Below are 10,796 nucleotides of genomic sequence, written 5' to 3' on the forward strand. Positions count from 1 at the left end.
TTGGATTCCTTATTATCCATGTCCATGTGAGAAGGGGAGACCCTGAAAACGTACTCTGACAGATACTAGAGATGTTTAACGAGATTGATGGGGATTTTGATGATGTGGCTGTAAGGACCTTCAAGGTTGGCCTACCCACAAAGCATGATTTGAGAAAATCCTTAACCAAGAAGCCGGTAAGGAGTGTGCATCGACTTATGGACCGCATTGATGAATACAAGAGGGTCGAGGAAGACCAACAGCAAGGCAAGGGGAAAGGTAAGGTTATCCCTCAGGAGATGAGGGATTTCAGGTTGGACAGATACAACAATAACAGACCCCGAAAGGATTTTGCAGGACAATCTAGATCTACGACTTCTCAAGTGGTTAACACTGTGTTCTAAGAACCATTGCATCAAGTCTTGGAGAAGATTAAGAACGAGCCATACTTCAAATGACCAAACAAAATGGGAGGAAACCCTTTAAGGTGCAATCAGAGCCTTCATTGCCAATACTACCCGGAGCAGGGACATACCACCGAGGACTACAGAACTCTGTGGAACCATCTGGAGCAACTGGTCAGAGAGGGAAAGTTACAGTAGTCTTTGTATCGGCCCAACAAGCAAGGAGACTAATCAAGGATAGGGGCTTAGGGGAATACTTCTTCAAGGCCCCCGTTAGGCACAATTAATGTCATCTTTGCTACACCTGGGAGAAATGGTTCTCATCTTTCCAGGGTGATGTCTGTAACTCGGCTACCAACCAAGGACTCTAATTCTGAGTAGAAGAAGGCTAAAGTGGAGATCCGACCGGCGTTGAGTTTTTTGGACGAGGACAAGATGAGAACCATCCAGCCACATGATGATGCTTTGGTGGTCACCCTCATAATAGGAGTATAATGTGAAGAGGGTGATGGTAGACCAGGACAGTGATGCAGATATTATGTACTTTGACTTGTACAAAAGGCTAAACTTAAATCCTGAGGATCTGACAGCATATGATTCACCTTTGGTGAGTTTTGATGGGAAGGTTGTCATCCCAAGGGGTCAGATCAGGTTGCCAATGCAGATAGGTTCAAAGGTGGTTGAAGTGGACTTTATTGTGGTGGATGCATACTCTCCCTACACGGCCATTGTGGCCAGATCTTGGCTTCATGCCCTAGGGGTTGCTTCTTTAACTCTGCATTTGCAGGTAAAGTATCCATCAGGGGACCGAATTAAGGAGCTTGTGGGGAGTCAATCCATGGCTAGGCAATGCCTCGTAACTGCCATTATGCATCAGCCTGCGGCTAAGTCATTGGCCTCTACCGAGGGGGGCTTATAGCAATCAAGGATTCCGATCCTATCTACGGATGAGGTGTCGAGAGAGCCAAAGTGTGAGAGGTTGGAGGAAATTGCTATAGATGGCGATCTGAAGAAGTTTTTTTAGGTTGGGGCTTAGTTGCCTTCTCGGGAGAAGGAAGAACTATTAGCGTTCCTTAGGAGGAATATTGATGTGTTCGTCTGGAATGCCTATAAGGCTCCTAGGGTAGATCCTGACTTCATTTGCCATCATGAATGTCAACCAAGCTATCCTCCCTAGAAAGCAACCAACTCAGCGCTTATCTAAAGAGCATTCTAATGCTGTCAGGGAAGAGGTGAACAAGCTTAAGCAGGCTGGGGCTATCAAATAAATATTATGCCCTGAATGGTTGGCTAATATAGTGGTAGTAAAGAAGAAGAATGGGAAGTGGCAAGTGTGTGTAGACTTCACAGACTTGAACAAAGCCTGTTCAAAGGACCCCTTCCCTATGCCTTGGATTGATCAACTAGTGGACGCGACTATAGGCTATCCTCGGATGAATTTTTTGGATGCTTTTCAAGGGTACCATCAGATACCTTTAGCCTCGGACGACTAGGAGAAAATAATTTTTGTCACTCCTACTGGGAATTACCACTACAAGGTGATGCCCCTTGGTCTAAAGAATGCGGAGTCTACTTATCAGAGGATGATGATCAAGATGTTTGAGCCATATCTAGGGAAGAACATTGAGATTTATATAGACGACATAGTGGTCAAGAGTAAATTGAAATCTGAGCACATTAATGACCTCAGGAATATCTTTGAGATCTTGAGGAGGCAAAAGCTACGACTCAATTTTAAGGTTGGATAAGGTAATTTCTTAGGGTACATGGTTATACAACATGGAATTGAAGTCAACTCTGACCAGATTAAGGCAACAATTTACAACCACCTTGAAATCCCAAAGAGGTCTAGAAGCTAACAGGAATGACCACTACTTTAAACTGATTCATCTCTCGGTCAGTAGACAGGTGTAGACTTTTCTTCCAGTTATTGAACAAGTGGAAGGGATTTGAATGGACCAAGGAGTGTGTTTTAAACTTCCATCAACTGAAGAAGTACCTATCTCGGCCGCCCATTATGTCCAAACTCGAGATGGATGAGATTTTGTTTACTTACATTGCTGTAGCATCCCATGCGGTAAGTCTGGTGCTTGTTCGGGTTGATAATAGTGTACAAAGGCCAATTTATTATGTGAGCAAGTCACTACATGAGGCCGAGGTCCGTTACCTACCACTGGAGAAGGCCATTTTAGTAGTGGTGCATGCTACACGTAAGCTCTCCCACTATTTCTAATCACACACAGTTGTTGTCCTAACCCAGCTCCCACTTTCACTTAGATCTCTACTTCGGAGTGCTAATTACATAGGAAGGATTGTCAAGTGGGGTATGATCCTAGGCGCTTTTGATATCAAGTACATGCCTCGCACCTTTGTCAAGGGTTAAGTCCTTGCCAATTTGGTAGCTGAGTTTGCTAAAACCCCATTAGAAGAGAAAGTAGAGAAGCATAACATGGATGAAAAATCAGTTGGTGCAATCTCCTTACAAGAACCTTTGTTCTAGAAAGCATACGTTGATGGTACGGCAAACCACAGAGGATCTGAAATGAGGTTAGTTCTTATATCTCTCAAGAGGATTACAATTGAGAAATCCTTAAGATTGGGCTTCTCGGCCACAAAAAATGAAGCTGAATATGTAGCTCCACTGGTAAGGATGACTATGGTTCAGAAAATGGGTGGAAAAGTAGTGAAAATTTTCTCTGATTCAAGGCTGGTTGTGGGCCAAGTTTAAGGAGAGTTGAAAGCTAGAGATCTCAGAATGCAGGAATATTTGAACCAGGTTAGACACTTACAGTCTAGATTTGAGTCTTTTAATTTGTCACAAATCCCTAGAAGTAGAAATACACATGCTGACTCTCTTACCACACTGGCAACCTCCTCAGCACAAGGTTTACCTCGGGTGATCCTTGTGGAAGACTTGTGTAAACCTATTAAGGTAAAGGGAGATGGGGTTCATATTCATCAAATAAGGGTGAGTCCTAGCTGGATGGACTCTATTGTACTGTTTCTTAAGGAAGATATTTTGCCCGAGATTAAGTCCGAGGCCGATAAGGTACGAAGAAAGGCTCATCGGTTTTGGCTGTCCGAGGACCAAAAGTTGTATAAGAGATCTTTTTCTGGACCATATTTGCTATGCATACACCCTGAAGAAGTTGAACTACTCTTGGAAGAGTTACATGAGGGGATTTATGGAAGCCACACCGAGGGTAGATCTTTGTCTTACAGGGCCCTCACTTAAGGGTATTGGTGGCCAAATATGCAGAGGGAAGTACAAGAGCACGTAAAGAAGTGCGATCAATGCCAAAGATTTGCCCCAAACAATCACCAACCTGGAGGGGTCCTTAATCCTTTGTCTAGTCCTTGGCCTTTTGCTCAATGGGGTTTGGATATTGTAGGGCCTTTCCTTAAGGCAACAGGAAATAAAAGATATTAATTGGTTGGCACGGATTACTTCACAAAATGGGTTGAAACTGAACCATTGGCAAACATCAGGGACGTGGATGCCAAGAGATTTGTTTGGAAAAATATTGTCATATGGTTCAGAATCCCTTATACCCTCATCTTAGACAACGGTCTTCAGTTTGACAACAAGGCCTTTAAGAAGTATTGTTGTGACCTAGGCATGACAAATAGATATTTCACCCCGGCATATCCACAAGGGAATGGATAGGCTGAAGCTGTCAATAAGGTCATAGTGAGTGGGCTTAAAAAGAGACTGGACGACACAAGGGAAAATGGGTAGAAAAGTTGTCACACGTCCTTTGGATATACCAGACTACATCTCATAGGTCCACTGGGGAGAATCCCTTTTCAATTACTTATGAGACCGAGGTGATTATTCCTCTGGAGACTGGATTCCCCACACTGAGAACGAGTTCTTTCACTTCGAGCAGCAATGATAGGCTATTGGAGAAGAGTTTAGACTTAATTGAAGAGCGAAAAGAAAATGCTATGGTCTAATTGGCCTATTATCAACATAAACTTAAGCAGGGGTATGATGTCAACGTGAAGATAAGACCACTAGCACCTAGAGACTTAGTGTTAAGAAAGGTTTTGGGCACTGCTAAGAACCCAGCTTGGGGAAAGTTGGGGCCAACTGGGAAGGACCATATCGCATCACAACAGTGGCAGGAATAGGTGCATATTATCTTCAAGATCTGATGGGAATGTTGTACCACGCACCTGAAATGTAAACAACCTGAAAATGTATTATTATTAATAAAAGCTGTCTTTATCATATTTTTTTAGTTTATTACATCGTGTGTCATGCGTCCTATTATTTGTTGAATATCAAATAGAATCTTGGTCAGATCTGGCTCCTTGGACCACATACTTTGGGTAAATTGATATTTTAAGACATCTTTTTAAGTATTAAACAGAACTTTAGTCATACCTGGCTCCCCAAATCACATGTTTTGGGTAAATTAATACTTAATAGCATTCTTCTAAGTGTCAAGCAGTACCTTAGTTATGCCTGGCTCCCCATACCACATGCTTTCGGTAAATTAACACTCCCTGACATCTTTCTAAATGTAAAACAGAACCTTAGTCATATCTGGTTCCTCAGACCACATGCTTTGGAAAAATTAACACTCTCTATTTATTTTTCTAAGTATTAAATTGAACCTAAGTCATGCTTGGTCTCTCGAACTACATACTTTGGGTAAATTAATACTTCAATTCGTTTCACTAAGTATTAAACAGAACCTTAGTCATGTTTGGCTCCCCGAACCACATGCTTTGGGTAAATTAATACTTAATTATATCATTCTAAGTGTTAAACAGAATCTTAGTCATGCCTGACTCCTCGGACCACATGCTTTGAGTAAATTAACACTCCCTGGCATCTTTCTAAGTGTTAAACAGAACCTTAGTCGTGTCTGATTCCTCGGACCACATACTTTGGGTAAATTAACACTTTCTATTTATTTTTCTAAGTATTAAACAGAATCTAAGTCATGTCTGATCTCTCGGATCACATACTTTGAATAAATTAATACTTCAATTTGTTTCACTAACGCTCTATTTGTTTCGCTGGAAAACCTTCTGTAACGATAGTTTCCACATTTTTCAGTGTTTGGTAGCACAAAAAAAACCTGGTTAATAGAAAACTATCTTTGGTCAATAGAAAGCTCTAATAAAAATAAGGCTTATTTTCTATAGGTTGTTTTCTAAAAAATTTTTTTGGAAAACAATCTCTCTCTCATGCATTGCATCTCCTATAAATATTATCTTCGTCTATAGCCGTGGGAAACATAATTTTTTGGCGCCTTCTCTTTCTCATGGTAAGTTTTCTCACTTTTTCTCTCTTCCCTTTACTTTTTCTCTCCTCACACCCTCACTGTCACTAACTCTGGTCTCTCCTCTTCCCATAGATCTCTCTCTCTCTGTCTCTCTTCTCTCTTTTCTCCATGTTTCTCTTCCCCTCTGTAACACAATTCTCTGATTAGATTTTTTTATTTCCTTCACTGATCGGTCAATAGTTTCGACTTGCAAAGGAGAACAAATTTGTAGTGGTAATTATTTCATTCCTCTTTACCAAAATTTCAATTCTTTGCTTTGAATTTCAAGCTCGATTTTCTTTTTTCTCTAAGAAATTTTTGGTTTGATGGATTCCAGGCAAAAGTTACTTCTTTTTCGTACATAAAGTGCAAAAAAATAAAAAATAAAATAAAAAGAAGAAGAAGAAAGAAAGAATGAAGTAAAAGATGAAAATTTTAAACATAATACCTATATTGCTCTAAATTGCTTTTATATGGGACAATCTTTACCGTGGACTAATAATATTGTTATATAATGAATGATAATTGTTTAGGAGAATTGCATTTGTTGGCAAATACTTTTTTTGTTGGCAGATACTATGCAGTGATGATATATTATACAGTACATTATGTAAATACATAATTTAAAATAATATTAGAGACTTGTGGTTGACCATAGTAGACAATTAGTATACCAACAAAAAGAATAGACAATTAAAAGTTATTGTTATTTATACTTATTGAAAATGTATTCCCCTGTCAAATTTATATATATATATATATATATATATAGAAAAATGGTTGATATATATGTGTGTGTGTGTACATACGTTACTATCTATATATATAAGCAAGATGAGTGGTAGAAATCATGAAAATTTGACAACTAATTAATTTTGATTGCATCTATTGTCAAAATTTTATTATGAAAACCAAATTCATTCTTGGTTTTTTATTTATAATGATTACATTAGTTAGTTTACATAATATACATGTTTTAAATTATAAAAGAAATATTTTTAAAAAAATTGCATACCAAATACTAGAAAACATTCTCAAGCTCATTTTCAAGGTCGTTACCAAACATTGGAAAATGAGACAGTTTTCTAGAAAATGCTCTTTGAAAAATGAGCAATTTTCCAAAAAACGTTAATGCTGAAACAAACAGAGCGTAAGTGTTAAATAGAACCTCAATCATGCCTGACTCCCCAGACCACATGTTTTGGGTAAATTAACACTCTCTGACATCTTTTTAAGTGTTAAACAAAACCTTATTCATGTCTGGTTCCTCGGACCACATGCTTTGAGTAAATTAATACTCTATTTATTTTTCTAAGTATTAAATAGAACCTAAGTCACGTTTGGTCTCTTGGACCACATACTTTAGGCAAATTAATATTACAGTTCGTTTCACTAAGTGTTAAGCAGAGCCTTAGTCAAGTGGGATTCCTCGGATCACGGCCTTAGATAAGTTAATGTCCTCGATTATTTGCCCAAGTGTTGAACAAAGCCAAGGCTATGCCAGATCCCTTAGATATTTGTCTACTAAATGTTTTGCTCACCTCCATGAAGATTAGCCTTCCCTGTAAACGGCCCGTTGCTCAATGCAAACATATGATCATTTTCTTTACTATTAATATGTGTTTAATTTATTTGAATTAGCAATAATGCATTACTGTTAACTTTTGTTGAGGTTTAGGTGGCAACCATCCACTACTGTTAACAATCTTATCAGTCCTGAGTCTCATCAAAGAGCAAAACAATAACTACATCAATCAGAGAGTAAAGGTTACAGGGAAAAAGAAAGATTCAAGAAATAAAAAGTGAAGTCTTTTCATTGATCAAAAAGAAGGTACATTATAAATAGTGGTGAACTACTAAAATAAAATAATAATAATAATAATAAAGAAGGGAAATAAGTAAAAAGATCCTATAACTATGCCTTTGCTCAGGGAGGGTCCTCCTTAGGATCAGCTGTCTTGGATTTAGTATTATCGGCTTTGGACTTGGACTCAGCACTCTTGGCCTTGGAGACCACATCCTTAATCGTGAGAGCATCCTCGGAGTGCTAGGCCTTGGACGGTGGCTGAACCTCTGTACCCTTACCTTTATCCTTGGGCTGAGCACCCCTCTTTACAGCCTCCTTACCCTTGGCCGCCTCAGCCCCTGGGTTTTGGTCATTGGTCTTGTCAGCCCCTGTTGAGACTTCAATATCAAGATAAGGGGCTTGGAGGGTGGAGAGTTGTTCAGGGGGAGGGAAAGGAAAAGCAGTAGGAGCAAGAGGCAACGCTGGAGCTCCTCGGAAGTCCTCTGGATAAAAAATGTTCTCTGTGCTCCTCCATTCGAAGGTAGCAGGGACTCCTGCTCGGTTGAGTGCTTCAGCCCATACCTCCTTGCAGTAATCCCTGCACACCTCCACTAGCTCGTTTGCCAGCCTTATATACATTTCCTGCACCCCACGCTCGTAGGATGCCGCCTTCACGGCCTCAAAAACTTCTCTAGCTACCCGAGCTGTTTCCTTGGCTTTTTGCAGTTCGGCCTTCAAATCCAGGACTAGCTATCTCTAGGTGGCCAACTCTATCTCTGTAAGATGAAGCTTCTTGCGTTGGTCCTCGGCCTGGTCATCGGCATTCTTCAAACCCGCCTTGGCACTTAGCCGTGCCTTTTCCTCAGCAACCAACTTGTTGGAAAGCTCCTTGTTCTTTTGTTCAACTGCACCCAAGGCCCTGTTGGCTTCGGCACGGAGGTTAGCCTTAACCCTGACTTCATTCCAGGCATCATTAACCTATTTCTCGGCAACGAAAACTTCATGGATAGCCTGCATATAATCAACAAAGGAATATGTCAGAAACATGACAAAAGAACAGGAAAAGAAGCAAGTAAAGTGTGCCTAGGGGCTTACCATGGCCAGATCCCTCTTCAGGGACAGAAAAAGCTCTGGCTATTTCACTTTCTTCAAGGCATCCATGTCCTTGGGAAGCAAGAATGGGCGCTCCAAAGCCTCGGCCACATGATAGGCATGGCCTCTCTAGAATTCCCTGATAAAGGTGTTCCAGGGTAATGCCACGCTGTCCAGTTCCAAGTTGGATGGTGTACTTTGGCCGAGTGCTTGGCTTCCTTACTCTCCACCGAAGTATCCCGCGCCCTATCTTTGGCTATCTTCTGCTGTTTCGAGTCCTTCGGTAGGGCAATCTCCCCCTCCTCGATGTCCTTCTCTTTCCACTTCTTCTTTTGCAAGTTTGGATTGGGGAGCAGGCCGAGCGGGGAAGGAAGAGGGGGAGGGGGAAGATTGGGGGGAAGCTAAGTCTTTGGGGCCTCCTTAGATGATGACTCTTTGTTCCTCCCGGCAAGGATATCTTTCAAGCCTTTCCTTAGATTCAAGGCCATGTCTTCCTCCTCCTCGAAGCTACTGTCCACCCAAGTGATTATAAGTCTGGGAGAATGAGTCGCAAAGGATCTGTCGAGTTCACCATCAGAGTCCGAGAGCTCTACATGCCTTTCTTATGCCTCTCCTTCTTCTTCGAGGTGAAACTGATCAATTTCAGCCTCCAAGGACAGACGTGAAAAGGTTGTTTCTTCCCTTGGGGTTCCTCCCTCAAGAGAAGAGCGGTGGAAAGGCAGCTCAACAGGTGGCAGGTCTTCTCAAGCTAAAAAGCTGGACACTGAGATGTTTATGCGGGCTAGCCTGGGATCACCGGCTCTTATTGCTTGGCCCCCGTCTTGGAACAGATTTGGCAAGGGCTCGAAGTCAAGTATCAGATGAACGGCTCGCAACTGCCTGTCTTCACTCACGAATATCTCGGACCTCGGCACCTTATTAAGACCCACAACGTTGACAAGACTGAGTCTGGAAGCTACGTGCCTCTTATCTACACACAAAAAAATAAAAAATAAAAAATCGAGGAGCAAAGCTATCAATATCATGAAATCACTATTTGAAGTGAACGAAATACAAAAAGAATGAAGGAGTAGTGAAGCCGAAGAGCTACTGCCTGTGCTTTAGGAAAAAAGAAAGAAAATAAGGGACCTAAGCCTAGGGTACCCCACCTAGCTCTCCCTCCCGAGTTGGGTAATGAAGACTATCGTGCCACTCCCCAGAGGTGATTAAGTAGTCATCCTTCATACCTTTGTTGGACTTGGGAAGACACGATACGAGCCTAACAACAGTGGACCGGGACTTGAGGTAATATCCCACATTGACAAGTGAATGGCATTCGTACATGTGAACGACATTTGTACATGTGAACGACGTCGTGCTATGTAAGTCCCAAGCCCATCTACTTATTAAGAGCATCTACACTACCTAAGACCCTAAATAGGTTAGGAGCACACTGCTGGGGACATAACCTATGGTTGATTAGGTAGTCTTGGGTCACCCTACCTATGAGAAGTGTCATTCCTTCTTATATGAAAGCGATCATAGGAATGACAACCTCCCCTTCTTTCTTATCTGTGACTATCCGATCTGGAGCACAATACCGCAAGGCTACTCCTTGCGGAATGTGGTACTTAACCCTGAAACCCTCCATACCAGCAGGAGTGTCTACAAGGTGCTTAAACCTACCAATTTGGTTAAGCTAAAAGGAAACGGATAATGTATTCAAGGAGAGGAAATAAAGAATGGAAGGGCGAGGAGATTAGCCGAGAAGAAAATGGCCTAAAAAAGAAGAAACTTACGAGAATGAGCAAGTGTATTACTTTTGGTACTTCTTAAAGGTTCAAATTTTTTAGAGAAAAAGACTTGGAAACTTTAGAAGCTTAGGAAGCCTTGAAGGTTTGAGAGTTATGAATTTCTTGAGAGCTCGAACATTTGTAAAATGAGGAAAAATGATTCCCCCGGGTGCCTTATATAGAAGGGGGAATTGAGTGGGACTTATCTCGCTCAAATTACAAGGAGAGATGCTAATTGTAGGATCTACATCTCACCGTAGGATATGGGGAGCAAAGTGCCGCCTGGAGCATTTAATGAGACATCGCAGGCTTCGAAGCGCCAGGGACAGTTATGGGGCACGTGAAGCGATACTCTCATGTATGTAAATTAAGAGAAATAAATGGATTTAATTCTCTAGAGTCAAAACCTCATTTTTTTTCTCCTCGGATAAGAGGGGAAAAATCGGAGTTTTGAGGGGTTGTTGTAGGGCATGTGCCTAAAGTT

The 10,796-nt window shown here is 41.3% G+C and overlaps 1 protein-coding gene across 1 annotated transcript; it reads left to right on the forward strand.

The window, feature by feature from the left end:
• The first annotated feature begins 891 nt into the window (after positions 1-891).
• LOC115968416 lies at positions 892-1,302 on the forward strand. The gene has a single exon (XM_031087815.1). It carries the CDS (start codon positions 892-894, stop codon positions 1,300-1,302), a length of 411 nt encoding a protein of 136 aa, XP_030943675.1.
• The last annotated feature ends 9,494 nt before the right edge of the window (positions 1,303-10,796 follow it).

Source organism: Quercus lobata, chromosome 2, assembly GCF_001633185.2.
Source record: "Quercus lobata isolate SW786 chromosome 2, ValleyOak3.0 Primary Assembly, whole genome shotgun sequence".
Taxonomy (NCBI): Eukaryota; Viridiplantae; Streptophyta; class Magnoliopsida; order Fagales; family Fagaceae; genus Quercus; species Quercus lobata.